This window comes from Anser brachyrhynchus (genome assembly GCF_964034855.1).
Source record: "Anser brachyrhynchus genome assembly, chromosome: 5".
NCBI lineage: Eukaryota > Metazoa > Chordata > Aves > Anseriformes > Anatidae > Anser > Anser brachyrhynchus.
Window position 1 is genome coordinate 53,351,418 of NC_137699.1, and position 17,615 is coordinate 53,369,032.

General features: G+C 48.0%; 1 protein-coding gene across 3 annotated transcripts in view; it reads right to left on the reverse strand.

Annotated features, from left to right (window-relative positions):
• CCDC85C (coiled-coil domain containing 85C) overlaps positions 1-15,934 on the reverse strand; it is a 107,054-nt gene extending 91,120 nt beyond the window's left edge. For 2 of the 3 annotated variants that reach the window (XM_080593586.1, XM_080593584.1), the window contains exon 1: positions 14,700-15,934. In XM_080593586.1, coding sequence (XP_080449712.1) covers positions 14,700-15,411 — 712 coding nt within the window. In that variant the 5' untranslated portion in view covers positions 15,412-15,934. The remainder of the gene's footprint in view (positions 1-14,699) is intronic. The other variant, XM_080593585.1, reaches the window with a different exon arrangement.
• Positions 15,935-17,615: the final 1,681 nt, after the last annotated feature.

A 17,615-nucleotide genomic window follows, 5' to 3' on the forward strand; every position in this document is an offset into this window, starting at 1 on the left:
ATGCATGTGGAAAGAGAGTAAACAAGGCAGTTACTTCTGAAAAGAAAGAAAATCTGCACCTTTTTTCAAGTGCCAACTAGCTTATTGCAGTTTCCATCATGCCAACAAAATAATGATCAACCACATGTAAATCTTCCTAGGAAAACCCCCAATCTTCTCCTAATAAAACTTCTGTAGAAAACGCAGGTATGTTCTCTCATTTCCAATCCTCACCACAGAACTTCCACGATAGTCACCAGCCCACCCAACGCAGATGTGGAAAAACAGCTTCACCGTGGGCAACTGATACCACAAATGCTGCTCATCCTAACAAACAACTCCGTTAGCAGCTGCATGACCACATCATGGAGATCGCTACCTCCAAAGCTAAAACCTGACAGACTCTTGCTGGGAGCCTCGCTGGTCTCCAGTCCTTGAAAAAGCACTGAGATCCTGGAGCTGCTTTGCAGGTTGGGAATACAGTTTACTGCAAAAGCAGCACGTGAAAAGTTTGCTGGCATCCGCGTATCTTACAGCTTTAGAGGGACTTCTCCCTTTAGAACCACCTTTCTGGTAACTTCATAAAGCACTAAATTCACACCAAAAAGTATTTATAAATTTTATCTACAATCCACACAATGCTCACATCGCAGAAAATCCTACTACCTGTGTACAAATAATGAGAACATTCTGGGATGAACTTAAGAAGAAGCTGCTAGAGAAAAATCTGTGCGTGCCCATCACATCGCTTGATCCCACCTACTTCGCAGGGTGATTTTCACAGGCATCACTGTCGCTGCCCTTTGACACGGGCAATTATCCGCTCCCAATCCTGGCTGACCTCACATTCCTTACCCACCTGAAACTCCCATGTAAAGATAACAGAAGTTTTCATTCACATTAGCTTAGCCTCTTTGTTCTGGAGAAGGAAATGATATTCATAATGCCCAAACTGATTTCATTCCAGTAGAGGATTAGCTTCTATCTCTGTCGCTGTAGAACGAAAAGGCAAGCAAGAAATTACTGTCAAATAATTACAATGCTTTTTGCTCTACAATGGATACCCGGAGGTTTGAAAAAACAACCCTTTTGCTGGATTGAATCTGCAGTTAATTTCTGAGCATGCCTCAGATACGCTTAGGAAGCCTACCGAGTCCTGCAGATAAGGCCCACACTGAGGGTCGGAAGATGAAAGCCCGGTTGCCTCTCTGTGCATACTTAGGCTAGTCAACATCCAAACCGTAAAAAAGGGCAATAATGCTACTTCTCAGGCTTATAAATATGCTATGAGGCCAAACTCATTAATGTTTACAAAGCACTCCTAGACTCCTTGTCTGGAAGGAGTTATACAACCATAAAGTATTATTCATGCTGTTCTAAGGCAGAAAAGTCCGTATTACTGCACATCCAGCAGTAGCTTTTCATGCACCATTAAGGTTTACTACACAGTCTTAATCTAATCATAAGCACTTCAGAACCCAGATCTGTCATTCGAAACATACAGATCAGACTTCACCACTGAATAACCAACTGGGTCAGCTACACAGAGCACAGGACACACACACACACACTTTTTCTCGTTTATACCGCACATCTTCAACTGAACCATTCGTATTTCCAAAACTCCATCATTACTGTTTTCCTGACATCTTGCATTATGTTCTCTCAGGATTTCAGCAGGTTCGAACCCCAGGTAATGGATCCACTTGCACATTTTTAAAAAGCTGAGATGGGAAGGTGAGCGAGGTCCAAGTCTACACCTCCTCAGGAAACTGGTTCCTTCAAGCAAGTTTTTCTGCCCGTTATTCTTATAGGATCTCCCTCACCTGCAATTCTGAGAACGTATTCATAACTAGTGGTAGGCTTGCTCTTGACTTGCTGATCAAAATACAGTCTTTATACCTTCAGGCATCATCATCAATGCTGTGCTGGAGGGAGTTCAACCCAGCTGAATGAAACTGAGTGGTAAAAACAACAGCTAGCTCCCAAACCACATCTTTGGTAACTCATTCACTCATGTACTCCTCTTCCTTCAGGCACCTGCCGCACCACTTTCCGGTGGCCTCCAACTCCGTCCTGATCAGGGCAGGCAATTCTTGCTGCCCACTCCTCTCCCATCACGAGGACATTTCCCCCACCAAGCTCAGCACAAGGGCAGCAGGAGAACCGAGGAAATAAGGAGCTCCCCGGGGCTCAGTGGAAGTTCTCCCCCAGCTGCCCTCTTGCTCTCAACCCACCCGTAGCAGGCCCAGGCGATGGGCACCTCCACAGCTCCCCGGGACGGGCCACACACTCCACGTGCGTTTTGTGACAGAGCAATGCTGACACTTTCGTGTTTGATATGGCTTTGCTTTAAATCCAGATATGACACCTCTCATTGAAAAAGAAAAGGTCAAATTCAAATATTGCCATCCTTACACGTAAAATGTAACACATTCAGGGAGTTTTGCCCCCTAGATCACATTACCTTTTACAGGGCCAATTCCAAACCTTCTCCCAAAATATTATGTTTTAAATATTATGTTTTCCTCACTTTGCACATTTGCTATTTTTCTACAAAATGCTCCCTTTACTTATAGAAAACAAACAAAAAACATACACAGAAGTGGGTAAACACGTAGCTTTAAATTTAAGCACGGCTTAAACAACATTGCTGTTTAGAGGAACATCCTTTTAAAGAACAAAATTCCAGAAGACCTTTAATTATGCTTCCCAGGGTTAACAAAAGGATTTGCGTGATCCAGTTTCTCTTCCTTACTACGATGCAAGTGAGTGATGGATGTGACTGAACGCAATACACGTAACCCCACGGGATCTGCACCCATGATTTTAAATAATTAAATAGCATTAATTTGGGCGATCCTTTCCTCCCCGCCCCGCTGCTGCTTAGCTTTACATATAGAAAACATTTAGTGCACGAGGCAAACAACAAACAGGAATGCAATTAGTCCTTTCGGACCAAGATGTTGTTTAACTCAACTAATTGAAAAGAGAGAAAGCCAAAGCTTACGCTGCATGGCTAGTGGCGAAGTCATAAAACGCCACTTTTCTGAAGTTCGTACTCCAGTAATTATCTTTTATACAAAGAACAGTGACTCATAAATCTGCTTTTTCATAAAAATCCTCCACAAAGAAATCTGCAATAAAAGAGCTCCCCTCTTTTTTTTTTTGGTCAACTTGAGGCTGAAACAAGGTCTTTATAATCTGTGGGAGTGGAAAGTCATTAGGGTTTCAATTCCAAATGAAAATTAAGGCTTTTAACTTCCCATACTACTCATACTGACAATCTTTCATACATAATTGCCTAGGAAGAGTTACTGCGGTCTTGTCACCCTCCTAATGATTTGGTGATAGGCTGACAAATAGATCCTCCCTACAAATTCCCCTCCGCAAATGGGAACAAAAGCCAAAGGTTGTTAAGAAACACTGGGTTCACACCCGAGAGTGACTTCGATGACTTCTCAGTCCGAGCTAATTAGGAGTCACCAAATTAGTGGAGTCAGAAACAGTGCAATCAAGGGATCAGGTAAGAATTTAATTGGAAATAGGCAAGGTGTCTTCAGCAATTATGGCAAAGACTCTGCTGCTTTCTGCTGCAACATGGAGCAACACAACAACAAGGGCCCATTTGCTTCGACCGTGGATCTGCACCTTAGCTGGGACTGCACCAGGCTGCCAGATAGCCAGCATTTTAAATTCACATCTATAATATGACACCAAACAGTGCGACGCAGACAGGACGAGCTGAAATACAACAAATGCTGTCCCCAGTCTCTGAAAGGTATCAAGGTAGCCTGTTGCCCTGATACCGCCGTGAAAGCAGTATCATCTTTCTGCACTTGTCTCGCTTAGGTCTCGCTGTGGAGAGGCAAAAACACTGCTCTTTGTCTTTTTTGCTCTTTGTCTTCTCATTTGGGAGTAGAATCTCTTATTTGACAAGTTTCTATTTTTGACAGTTGTCTGGAGACTGTCCGCAGTCCGACAGCCTGCTGTCCCACGAGGTATATACAATGCAGAAAGAAGCACACGAACATATAAAGTACTTTTATCCAGTAAAGTCAAAACAGGATTTGAAGCAACTCCAAAACTGGGAATTAGAAATGTCTGGAGTTTTAGTTACTATATGGGCTGCTCGTTCCTTCCTAGCTCGTTATAACTGAAAACCTGAGTTGTTTGTTATCACTGGTATCGTAGCAATGGTTAGAGGCCCATCTGAGGTAAGGGTCTAAATCTGTAGAGCGCTGTACAAGCATAAGTGATCCAACGACCCACAGGTTACTTGGAGAAGATAAAGGAAATATATTATTCTGATTCTATAAAAGGTGAACCAGAGATTTACCTAAGACTACATCAGAAAGTCATGTTGCAATGAGAAAGCGTACCAAATCTGAGTCTCAGTCCAGCACTGGAAATTGCAAAACCATCCATCCTTCTGTTGTTATTTTAAAGCTTACAACTAGAACAATGCCGTCTTAACTGACCTTATAAAAAGAGGACTGTACTTTGTTACAGGAGGCCAGGAGACAGGCACTGGGAGACTGATAAACCGGTTAGAATCCAGGAAGAAAATACCTATACCAAAACTAACAAACAAAAAAACCATCAGAAGATGGCTGAATCCATTCACACGCGTGCAGCTATATCCACGTGGCCTGGAAGACTGAGAACTCCGGGAATAATGATTTTTCCAAGGTAGAACATGAAACCACTCCAGCAAACAAAAGCTCTCCACAAACAAGGCGTCCATCATCGCGTTTCAGGACAAAGAGGAATAATCGTACAGGCTTTAAAAACCGCTCCCCATGTTTCAGGAGGTGTAACAAGCGGTTAAGAGGAGGCAAAGGGAAAACTCTAGGAGGAAATCACACCACAAATGTTTTCAGAATTGGAAAACAGAAAGCCTGCTGCACTGGCTGAAATATCCAACTGGTTTGTAGCCTCAAAAATAAACATCACAGAGACTGCAAAATTGAAATAAAGAAAGCAAGTGCACAGGTGTACGTAACAGCAAAGGACAGGTGTACCAGCAGTCTGCACAGCAGCGAACAATTGACTCACTCACGTCCTGGGTTTGAGTTGCAATCAGGAAAACGAACAAGGGGATATTTTATCAGAGTTTTTCACAATATGCCATCTTTGTGTGATGCATGAGCTGCCGGTGAAGATCATATAACCTATAACTACATATCACATTCAACAGCAAACAAGCTTTTAACTCAGTGGAAAGGGATTAAAAGCTCTGCAGATCCAAAGCATAGATCGAAGTTACATTCAGCTGCTGGGAAACATACAAATATGAGACTGCAAACCCCAGTAAGGGAGATAAGAAAAGGAAACCAGGAAGACAAAAGAAAACTATTCATCAAAAAAGTGCTTTAAGATTGTACATAAAAATAAGATTTTCATAATACCTTTGTTAGGAGCTGAAAAAGATTCAGCATCAACAAAAATAACATTTTCTTTTATTATTGATACTCTGTTAGCATCTGATCCTCCTACTCCAGCATAAAACAGTGGACTTTTATGTAGGTTATCCTGCAGCTATTTCTAGTAGATCCCACTAGAAACAAAAACGGGAGGAAATCAGTGAATACATCAGCATGACCATAGTAAATAGCTGCACGTGTAAAACTGGGGCTACACGAAAATCATGCGGGCTATTACCTAAGTAGGTCAGATTATGTCCTCTTGTGGAGATTACAAATCTCCTTTGCATGAAAGACTAAAGCACGTATAAAGTCTTAACTCCATTCAAGTCAAGCACCACCCCTGTAGCAACTTTACAGGGCACTGAGATGTACCACACTACCAAATGGTCCGCGGCCTAATACAAAGTCACAGCCATCCTTCAAGGAGCACAGTGTGACAGGAGTGGCATACATAGGACAAGACATTATCAATAAGTGTCACAGAGCGAATGAAACGAACCTTTGCAAGTCAAAAACTGCACATGAAAGATGGCTGCAAATCCTCCAGAGTCTGCTTAGCACTTAATGGAGAGCCAGAAACCAGGAACGCGGGGTTTAACCTTGCATTTGTGATACGCAGCAACCCATCTTGGGATGATCCAAGGTAGAAGATGTGGGGAAAGGACAGTTTTAAAATCTAGTCAACCCCAACAGATCACATAAAGATACTGACAGCAAGCCTCCTGCTGCAATGGTTTCCATAGAAATATTAAGCTTTGGGGACTGGAAATGCTGTAAGGCTTGCTTTTCCTTTTTCTCTTTTCTAAAATAATGGTTTGTTTTTATTGATCTACTTTGAGTGGTCCTTTTGTCTGCTCCCTTCCTCACCATGTTGTCTTCTGCAGCGAGAGGACAGGACAACACCGCAGCTCTCCCCGCCAAACCAAACTGGGGCTCTCAGCACCACGTGGCTTCGTTTCGTCGCCCCAGGAAAGCAGGGACAGGTCAGACAAGGCTGCCAAACCCCCAAGTATAGGCAACCCTGGAGCATCCTACTGCCAAGGAGGCAGCTCGAAACATAAGATATCTACTCTCCTGTCCTGTGCTCCATCCATTTGCTCCCTACACTACTTCCTCTGCCTTCCACAAGCACCCAAATGCCACCAACTTCCCTCCTTAAGAACGAAACCCCAGCATTTGCATGAAATGGGGGGAAAGGCAGCATCATGCAGTCATGAGTGTCGTTGTATGGAGCTGGGGGATGGAGCTGAAGAGCTTTTCAGAGCACTCCTGATTTGATTGAACTGAATCTGCCAGCAAGCCTGGGCTGACACAACTACACAAGACAGCTAACATGTCACCCCTTCAACTGCAGTTTACAGCTGGGCAATGCCCTGATACCATAAGCCTGGCACTCATCACTAGCGCTCCCTCCGCTGCAGACAGTGCAGACATCTCCCACCATACCCACAGCAGACAAAAAGGGGATATCCACTTCTGCAAACCAGTAGGAGAAGCCCTTATCTCCTAGCCCAGACAATGTTTTAATTCACATCAGATGCAGGACTGCTTCGATCTGAGTGTGAGATCCCTGAAATGGAGTGTCTATAGTCACTTGCCAAGATGAGCGGCACAGCAGCAATGCTGACAGCACTCAGCACATGGTGCGTTAGAGTCCCCCAGTCTCAAATCTCACCAATAAATTAACCTGTAATCTATTTTGCCAAGGAGAATCTTTCACAAAAGACCCTTTGCAGGAGAATCCTTGAGCAAGGTGAGCATTGGGCACGGCTGGCCAGGACAAGGATGGCATGACCAGGGTGATGAGGGTGCTAACCTGGCAGCCTCCAGCAGAGAGGCTCCCCCCAAGGCCACTGCTGCCCCCCGGAAACTGGGCAGGCATGGATGGATCTACTGTTCCCAGTAGGGGACTCTCAGAAAACCTGCATTTCGGCAGGTATGAACATTGTGCTCTTTTGCCAGAGTGGGATATCTCCTTGTGTCATTGCTCGGAGGTGTAAGAAGTTGGCAAAGTACTGAGCTTTCCGAGAGGAGTAAACACCAAGGCAAGAAGCAACTTCAGGGAGGGAAGAGCATATATAAACCTGTATGCGTAGGGACTGAGGTAGCCTGGCATAAATGGTCTCGGCCCAGATGTGAGTCACCGTGCAAGCGTACAAAATAACCTGTACAGCAGCCTTCAATTGCCATGGTGATAAATGTTTCCTAATGCCTAAGAGCAGCTGAGTCCTGAACTCCACACACCTCATTCACTAACAAAAGCACTCATTACGTTAAAAAAAAAAAAATCACAAATGAATTGTGGCCATTTTAAGCCTACCTCAGATCAAGGGCTGATCTACACGCTCTCCTTTCAATGGGGAGCGCTATGCTCCCACCGCCGTTAATTCAGAAGACGGAGCTCGCTTGCTTTTTTTGCTTCACAATTCAGTAGGCAAGGGAAAGACAGATTCTGTGAGACAGTGTTACTTTTTCTGCCAGGAGTTATCTATTCGCAGAAGTGGGTCAACTTTCTCTTGGTGGACATGTTAGTGTGCGAGTGCCTAGCAGCGCTGCCTGCGAATTTCTGTCCGCTCCGCGTGCGGAGGAACCTCTGCACATAACTATTTATGGCAGCCAAGTGTTTCATGAATTGCAGCAAGTTAACCACAAGGGGATGATGACATTTGGAGACAGGGCAGGATGAATTCTGGCTCGCAGACAAAAAGTCAGGTTAAAAATACAGAATGCAGAAGCAAACCTAGCCAGTCGCTGCTAATTCGCAGGAAAACTGGATACGTGGCCCCCAACCTTGCCTGCTCCACGTGAGCAGTGTCGTGTGTTTTGCAGTGGGACATATTACAGCCGTGATGAGCGTGGAAAGAGCTTCAGCATTTCCAGAATCAATAGTTTTAAGGGTATTTTAAATAGCCTTATAATTCTTTTCATTTGCCTCGCTCCACACCTCACAACACACGGAACATTTTTGCCACTATAAGCACCTCACCTACACTTCACCCACCCACTGTTGTCTGTCCTGCTCTCAGAGCTCCTGCAAAGGGCAACCCAAACACAGAAGGATGCTGCAGCGGCAGCCTGAGGGGACAACATGGGCAGACCGTGCTGTGGACATGTCTGTGAGAGCCACAAGCAAGGTCGATGCCCAGCTCCTGCCAGGGAGGCCATCACCTGGGCCCTCCTCCTCCTCACTGCGGCCTCCATGGCGGGCCTTGTCCCCACACAAGTGTTGACCCTTGAGCTTTCAGAGGCAACGCCACTCTGCAGCCTCCCCAGCATTACTGCTCATACCCCTCATCTCCTCACGCACACCAAGTGCAACACCTGCCAAGGCTACATTTTGGGTTCCCATGCCTGCCACTTAATTAGATCACCATTTAATTCGATCCTCAGCTTTATTTGATGAAATGCCTCCAGAGGACCAAATCATTTACATGTAACCAACACAATTTATTCCCCTTATTTTGATTGCTTTTGACAAGTGTAAGTGGATAATTCCATCAAAGGCCCATAGAAAATTGCCTTTTAATCAATACAGGTTTTTTTCCTTCACCAGGACAGCTGAGAACAAGATATCTCTTTAGAAAATTGAAAGAGGAAGACAAAATTGAAAAGCACTACTATAGAGACTATATTTCCAGACATGGCCCAATCTGAGTGCCTTGAGTAAGTTTCTTGAGCCTTGTTTTCAGGGGCACCAGCTGCCCTGAAGTTTCAGAGCCTAACGGGCTGGCACACACTTAATGCCCCAGCAAGAAGGCCAAAGTGGACAATGACAAAGATGCCTCCAAGCTGATGTCCCTCGGTAGAGAGGCCGATGACTGCTGGCTACAGGAAACTCAAGCTGTACCCTTAGTGTTTGAGACATCAGCGTTTAAAAACCTATTAGCAGAACTCAATGAACTCAGAAGAGAGGGAAACAGGTGTTTCTACAGAGGTCTTACATTTAGCTTATCAGCCCAGGGAGGGCTTCCTTGTTTAATCGCAAGGAACCTGTATGTAGTGGCCTAAGATACCAAAAATACTAACATCCTAAATACAAAACAGGAAAAGTTAAGGCAATGTTCATAGGACTAAGAGTGCTTTTCATGTCAGAAAGATAGGAATTGATCAAGTAGATGAAACTCTGCTTCACAGTTTGGCAGGGACCATCGAGTTCTGGTCAGTTTCCATTATAGAGAAGACCCAGGCCACTGTGCCCAGGTGGTATGGGGACTTCAAGGGGGTGACATCTGACTGCTACCTGGAAAAGTGATTTCCAGTCTTTCACCAGTGCTCACACAGCTGTGCTGGAAGAGTAGAAGATGGTCACCACAATACCTCAAATAGGATTGATCTCACCTCACTTTAGATGGGTGCATATGAACTACCATCCAGGTTTCCTCCCTGGAAGAAAGTAGAAAGAGCACATACAGTGTACAATGCTTCACCCTCTAAATAGACATAGGCGACATAAATCATGATACCAAAATCTCTTTTTTCATGTGTCCTATAAAGGAAGCCCAAGGAGACAAAGATATTACAGTCTATATTGCAGACACCTCAAGTTAAATCAGATAAACCTCACCCTTTGCTTCTGCTTCTACATATTCTCATCTCAAAGGCCTCATGAATACGTCATAGTAAATAATATGTATATTGATTATGAACACACTAATAAAAACAAAGGACTTCGGCCTAAAGGGTATGTGAAGAAGAAGAGAAGTAAGTACAGAGTAGCTGCACATCCGATCAATACCAACCCACAGGGAATGGCTATTTCTCTTTGCCACCATTTTAAACACAATATATCGTACCCTCTAGGTAAATATGTGGACATTTACAAGTGGGAATCAATAGAACTAGAGCTCTTCCCACCCCCTCACCCAGAGAGACCATTCTTCTTCCCTTGGAGCAGACAGCAGTGATGGGCCATAGATTAATGCCTCTGCTACGACAGGCTATCTGCTGTGCCCACCACCTGCCTCCGTACCTCTCCGACCACTTTTCAAGTGTTGATATTTTTAAGAATGTTTCTTTTCAGAAACCTATTCATGTTTATAAAGAAATACCTAAACATTTCACCCAGCTGGAATAAAGTCAGAGAGACACTGGAAACAGCTTGGCACATTTTGGGAACCCAGAGCAAACAGCTTCAGTGGCAGGTGAATGAGAAGTTCTGATGACAAAAGCCATTTGATGGTGGAGGGAAATTAAAGCCCAAAACCTTTGTAAGCGTGCTCTGGATTTTGTCCCAGACACATCAACAGCTAGCAAGTCTGTATCACTCCAGGCTCGCAGCACAGGCGAGGAAATCCACAACATGCGCTCACCCTCGTCTGTCTCACAGCAACGTTACACCAGACTGGTAGAACTCACACGCTGCCTGCCTGCGGGACTGCACCAGCCACCAGGACTGACTTGTACCGAGCAACCACCAGCAGGCAGGACCAAGTCATTCTACACTTGCAACAAGGAACAAGGGCACATTTGCTCCTTCTTGTCAGCTCTCCGTCTCTCCCAGATGTACACATAAATCCTACCAAAGCCAATTGTCCTCTAATTGTTATTGGACAAACAGTTGTTCTAGTTAGATGGAGAGGAGGCTAAAATTAGTGGAAGCCGTTACTCTGCTTCAGGGAGCGTGAAGTCCCTCCTCCCAGTGTTCCCACATACTTTACAATCCAGGGATATATCCCACGGGACCTGAAGGCTTATTCCTCCCCCCAGGTCATGTTAGTATCACACAACATGGCTATCTTCTTTCTCTTTTTTCCCCTCCAGTTTGGTGGGGTTTTTTTGGAAACTTTATTCTGGCAGAAACCAGGCTGTAGCAACAGCAATAGCTCCAACTAGGCTGCCTAACCCAACTGGAAGTCCAGAAAGACTATGTACATCCACAGACACTCCCGCCACGCATGCAAAGTAAAGCCAAAGCACTCACAAGGACAACACAGCAACTGTACTTCAGTATCTGCCCTAGATCCGTGGGTAGATTTATTGCAACTACGGCACATCACTCAACACGGATGCAACTGGCCAGAACCCATCACACAGCCTGCAGGTGCCCCTATCCCTGCCACGACGGTTCCCAGCTCACACGCCACTAAGCAGAGAATGAGAAGACCATTCACCGTCAGACTAAACACATGTTCTCCTGGCTTTCAGCAGAACATCCAGAGCTGCGTAAGAGCACGTCATCCAACATTAACTGCCTTCATACTATCAGTTGTACCTATTACCTTATCATCCATGAGCAGATACTTAGTCATCAGGTTCCAAGCATCAGCTTCCAAAAAGCTGGTTTATATAAGTAAGTAGACTCAGTAAAGTCAAGAGAAGGTGGATCACAGATCGGTTCAGGTTTGTTTTTGTTTTTAACTTGTACCACTTCTACTGAATTCACCTTACAAACCCAGAGTTTAAAGTTCATCACCTCACATCGGCGCAGGTCACTGGGGCCAATAAATCAAGCCCTGGCTTACCAAGTCGCTTCCAAAGGATTGTTGAAGAGAAAATAAATATTTAATCCACCTTTGCTTGCTAAGATTTCATTAAAAAGCTGTCAACCTAGGAGCATTTAACAGCTGCCGTTCTCAACTCCTTCAGAAAAGCACTAACCCAGTGAAACAGTCCTGCTAAACACCTAGAAAAGCAGGGCACCTCATGAAGCCCAACTGACATCACTACCAGGGGCAGCACATTTCAGGACTTGGCCAGCTTCCTATAATTTCCAAAAGCGCTCTAGCTAACAGCCCACCATACCTTGCTCTCACCAGTTGTCCAAGGCTCCTGCTTACTACAGATGCCAAGTTCTGCCCTGCATCTGTTTCAGATCCACGTCCCTCCTCCGTAAGGAAGTACCGGAGGGCTGTTCATCACTGCAGCAGTTGTGCTGGCCAGGCAGCTGCACCCACCAGGTAGTTACCCAGTGTGTTAAAGAAAGGAGATAACAGCAAACCAGGCTGAATTCCATGACCTAAAAACAAAAGGCCACTCTTTCTCCCTTTCCTTCTTTCCATTTTATTCCAAGGAAAAAAAAAAAAAAAAGAATCATCAGGAAAATAGTATAAAAAGATTAACATCTAGCCCGCATGCACCAAAAGCAGAGTCAGCACCAAGAGAAATGGAAGGGAGCTGGTGCTGCAGAGGCTGCTCAGTGACAGCTCCTCCACCGACCTGACTTGCTGGATTTTTTCCTCCACATTCACCGTCCCTCCTCTTCCACATTGTCATGGGCTTAAATGAGTTGCCACTTGGTCCCAAGCAAGCCTCCCCAGCAGACTCCTTTCTGCCAGTCAAGAAAGAGGCCCGAGAAGCTTTGCATTTACATATGTATTCACAGGCACTTCCAAAGGCATGCTGAGGGAAATGGCCTTGCTGAATACCGATGCTATCTAAGAATGACTATTTAAGTCATTTTACAGCTTCACTACCTAAGAAGAGAGATCGGGCTTGTTTGCATCTTTCCAGGGATTATTAGTCTAGAAAGTGCAGATCGTATCTGTGCCATCCTCAGAAAGGAAGCCGCACAGGTTGGCAGTAAAGAGTTAGCTCCAGTACTTCCCACATCTTCCACAGCTTGAGTTGGGCAACCCTGAAACAGAAGTCACTAAAACCTAAGGAAGTATTTGATAACTAAAAGGGATTTGGTCTCACAACTGCAAAGCCCTTCTGTCCCAAAACAAGAACAGCACACTCAGTATCTGCCAAGTGCTCTCCGGGCCTCTGAGAACAGCGACGCTTTACGAAAATAAAGTCACACCAGGAGCAGAAGCTATCTGCAGGTTTACAAACAAGGTACTTCTGATTTACACAGCACTAGAAAAGAGAGAGAGGAAAAAAAATAAAATAATAGGATGCTTGCTGTTTACTGCAACATCTGGTGACTGGATCACCCTCTAAACCAGCAAGCCCTGTCTAATGGGTGAGGTGGCAGTAACATCTCCAGCTGCGAGTGGAAACACGCAGCTGCGGCAACAGGACCGAGCATGGCAAATTCGTGGATAAACATACCACTTGAAATCCAGGCTGATTAGTGCCGTGTGCCCTCAGATCTCCTGGAGCATCAGGACTTCCCATAAATCACCAAAAACAAAGACCAGCACTCCCTGGTCCCACCAGGACCACCAAAAGCTCTGGGAACTGAAGGTGGTGATCTGGCAAACACATCCCGCAGCCCCCTTCCCCGGCGTCCTGCCCCTCAGTGGCCTCTCGTGCCCAGCAAGCCCCAAGTGGCACCAGTAGCAGCCAGCCTCCAGGGCTCCATCCCTGCGCTTGGAGGAGGGCTGTGTGTACCCCAACCCGAAAATACCCCTCTCTGGTCGGAAAAGAGGATTAAGTACATTTAAAGGAGTCTTGTACACAACAATTAAACAGACTGATGACTGGTTTGACTCCTGTTAAACCCTCCTGGCCAAACTACTCCTTCTAGGAGCCCCAAAAAATCCATTTTAAAGGCATTTCAATATTATTATTATGATGCCTGACCACTATTCAACAGCAGGAGAAACTTTGCTTACATACAAACTGTCAGAGGAGGTTTGGCACGATTTCACAGTGGAGCTTGTTTCTAACTTTAATGACTGGGCTGAACAAAATTGTGAATGCAGCGTCCCTTTGAGAGCAATCTCTTCTCTACAAACAAACCTGTTTCTGAAGAGGAGCAAGGGAACAAGGGGAAGCCAAGTTCCAGATCTCCAAAACTGGTGGGCACACCATAGCCAGGCAGCCTGCCCGAGAGCCCATGGAGCTAACAGGTGATGCTCCATGGAGCAGACCTCGACTTTAATCAGCTTCTCCCGAAATCTCATTTAGGTTTTTTATCAATCTCATCAAAACAGCAGATAAACAAGCCACACGTAACCCAGAATATTTAAAGGGAGAAGAGTCAGAGGAAGAAGGGATGGAAAAATCAGTGTTTAACTCTGAAAACACAGGCAGCTTTTTTTGAGGGGGAGGAAAAGCAAACAAAACACAACACCAGCCCTCCAGATAAAAAAGCCTCCGAGCCTCAGCCCCAGACACCAGTAACACAGCCCAGGAGCACCGCGCTGGGTGCAAGCACCGCAGAGCCCAGTGACCGCAGCCACCACCCCCCATACACATGGGTGCTCCTCCCCGCACCACCACCCCCAGCTGCTCTGCCAGAGCACCCTGGGGCCACCAAGGATGGGCAGGGCTGGGGAGGGCAAGGACCGCGGCATCCCTCACCCCACTGCCAAGGGGGACTGGGCATGCGGAGAGGAGGTGGGTACAGGGCAGGACCAGAGGCACCTGCAGCCAGCAGGGCTACGAGGAGGGGGACAAGCTCACCGTTGAGACCGTTGGGGATGCTCCGGTGGTGAAGAGGCGCAGACAGGTCGTCCATAGACCTCCGCATGGCCCCGGCCTTGCTGTCGCCGGCCTTGTGGTGGTGGAGGTGGTGGTGATGGTGGTCAGGGCTGCCCGCGCTGCCCGTGCTGGAGGTGCTGCTCCCGTCCCCCACGTCCCTGGTGGCCGAGCCGCCGTTGAGGTTGGTCAGGCTGGCCTGGCTGTCGATGGAGCTCCGCGAGCCGGCCCCGCTCCGCTCCTCGTCCAGCATGAGCACCATCTCCTTCAGCTCCACGTTCTCCCGCAGGAGGGTCTCCTGCCTCGCCTCCAGGTCCTTCAGCTTCTGCTGGTACATGCCCACCTCCTTCCACATCACGCTGGCCGTGTGCCTCCCGAAGCGCTGCCATTCCCTCGACAGCTTCTTGCCTTTCTGCCGGTCGTCGTCCAGGAAGCAGCAGAGCTCCCGCAGCTCCTGGTTGTCGTCCTGCAACTTCTGGTTGACCTCCTTCAGCCCGCGGATCTCGTGCAGGTGGAGCTGCAGCCGCCGGTTCACGTCCTTCATCAAGTTGCCGTGTTCCACCATTAAGTTCATCTTTTCATTCTCCACTTTCCTCAGTCTTTTCACCAGCTCCTCCTTGCTCCACCTCAGCATCTCCTCCTCCGAAATTTTGCTCAGGTCCTCCTTGGACCCTTCGAGGGAATTTTTTGCCATCATCTGTGCTCAGGCAGCGTCCGTTCTGACACGGTAACAAACGGGGTTCGGGTTATTCGGATTATTTTTGTTCACCTGATTTCCCGGGACTGAAATTCACTGCAGCATCCTGGGGAAGAAATATTACAGTTCCCCACGGAGCGCTGGACAAGGAAGAACAGCAAAGCCGGACTGGAAGATCTTCTCCCCCGCAGATCCCATAATAAAAAACCCACCCAGATTAGGGGAGGAAAAAAAAAAAAAAAGGAAAAAAAAAAAAAAAGGAAAAAAAAAAAGACGCCCCCCCAAGGGGGCTGGGGGGGGCTGCGGGGAACGGGCACCCCCGGGCTTAGCCTCCCCAGGGGATCGGCCGACTTACCCCGGGTAAAACAAGTCCGGCGGCCGGCCCCTTCCTCGGGGGGGCTCCGTCCACTTGTTCGCCCCCCCGCAGCTCCCCCGCGGGGCCGAGCCCGGCGCGGCGGCGGACCGATGCCGGTGCGGCGGTGCCGAGGAGCGCAGAGGGAGCCGGCGGCTTCCCGGAACGGCTCGGCCCTGGGCACGGAGGGGACGGGCGGCAGCGCCGGGGCTGGTCCCACCTCCCGCCGGCCGCGGCCCTGCCCCAGCCGAGCGGAGGAGGAGGAGGAGGAGGAGGGGGAGGAGGAGGAGGAGGAGGCGAGCGCCGCCCTCCCCCAGTGCCCCATTGGCTGCAGGGCCGGGCCGGGCCGTGCCGAGCCGGGCCCCGGTGCGCCGCGCCCCGCCGCCGGCTCGGGTTACCGGGGCCGCGGGCAGGTACAAAGGGACGGCGCTGCCCCTCCGCCCTGCCCTGCCGCCTCCCCCCCGCGTTCGCCTATTTGATTTTTTTTTTCACCCCCCTTTTTATTTTATTTATTTTTTTTCCCGGGAAGTACCAGGCCCGGGAAGGGTGGGGTTGGCCAGGCAGGAAAACGAGCCCGCCCGGCCCCGGTCCCGGTCCCCCCGGCCCGGCTTCGTGTCCCGGTCCCCAGGCTGCAGGTTGAGCCTCGGCCTCCTCCCCGCACCCCGGGGCCGTCGTGGGCCCTCGCGCCCCGGGGGAAAGCTGCGGGCAGCACCGGTTCCCCAGTGAGCTCTGCCCCGGTTCTGGTGGTCCCGGAGCAGGTGTGCTCGTGGCGCTTCGGGCAGAACCAGGTAAAAGGTGCAGAAAGTTCACTAAGTGGATTTCCTAGGCAACGCGTAGGCAGATTTCCTATATCCTTGCATCACATCCCCTTGACTTTTACTCTAATGCACTTTTCCTTGGAATACGCCGGTAGCTGCTTTTGGCCGGCATCGTGTCGTAGAAATGAAAGATGCACCAGGACAGGGCAGGGCTGCCAGCTATTTCCCACGTCAGTATCCTCAAAAAGCCCCAGGGAATCGCCAGCTTCGTGTTCCCCAGGAGCCTCGGTAAACGATTTGACTCCAGGGTTAACTCAGTGCAACCTCGGATTTCTGACCGCGCTGAGAGCTGGTCCAAGCCACCCTCTAGCAATAAAGCAGCATCAAATCCAATGAGGGAGCGTGGCACACAGATGGCCTGTGCGTGGAGGGAGCATCAGGCTGGAGAAGGATGGAGGACTGCAACTTCTGCCTGTTGGTGTTACCTTCCTAAGCCTAAGTAAAGCTGCAGATTCTTGGATGCTGTTTCTTCTTCTGCATGAGTCCATACTCTTTGGTTTCTGAGCCTAGACGTACCCTTGGCAAACGAGGACAAGTGCCAGTTCCCTGCTGAAGTACAACAGGACTTCCCTTCTTCTGGTGGAGTTCATCCCCTCCATGGACACTCTTGGCCCTTCTCCTCTCCCAAAGCAGCTTGATTAACAAAAAGGTAGCAGGAGCTTGGGACTAGTCACTTCGTGTGGGATATGCTGGTGGTCAACCCCTGGTAACACACCTTACAGACATGGAGATGCGAAGACAATCGTCCCCTAGCATACACAAACCAAAGTAGTTCCCTGAGGAGGATGGAATCAAAATGCCCTTGTGTAGGTGAGCACTGAGGCCTGCCTGCTCCCTTTGGAGGGGTTTGCTCCCAGCAGATTTGGGAGCTGGGTGTGGTGGCTGAAGAGCTGGCTCGCCTGCCTGGGAAACGAAGGAGAAAAGTGTGATTTCATGCTGTGAATTCACCGTTGTGGCAGGGTCAGCCCTTGGGATGCAGAAATCAGCAGGTGTCTGCGCACCGTCTTGTGCCTTGGAGAGGTCACTTTTCCCTG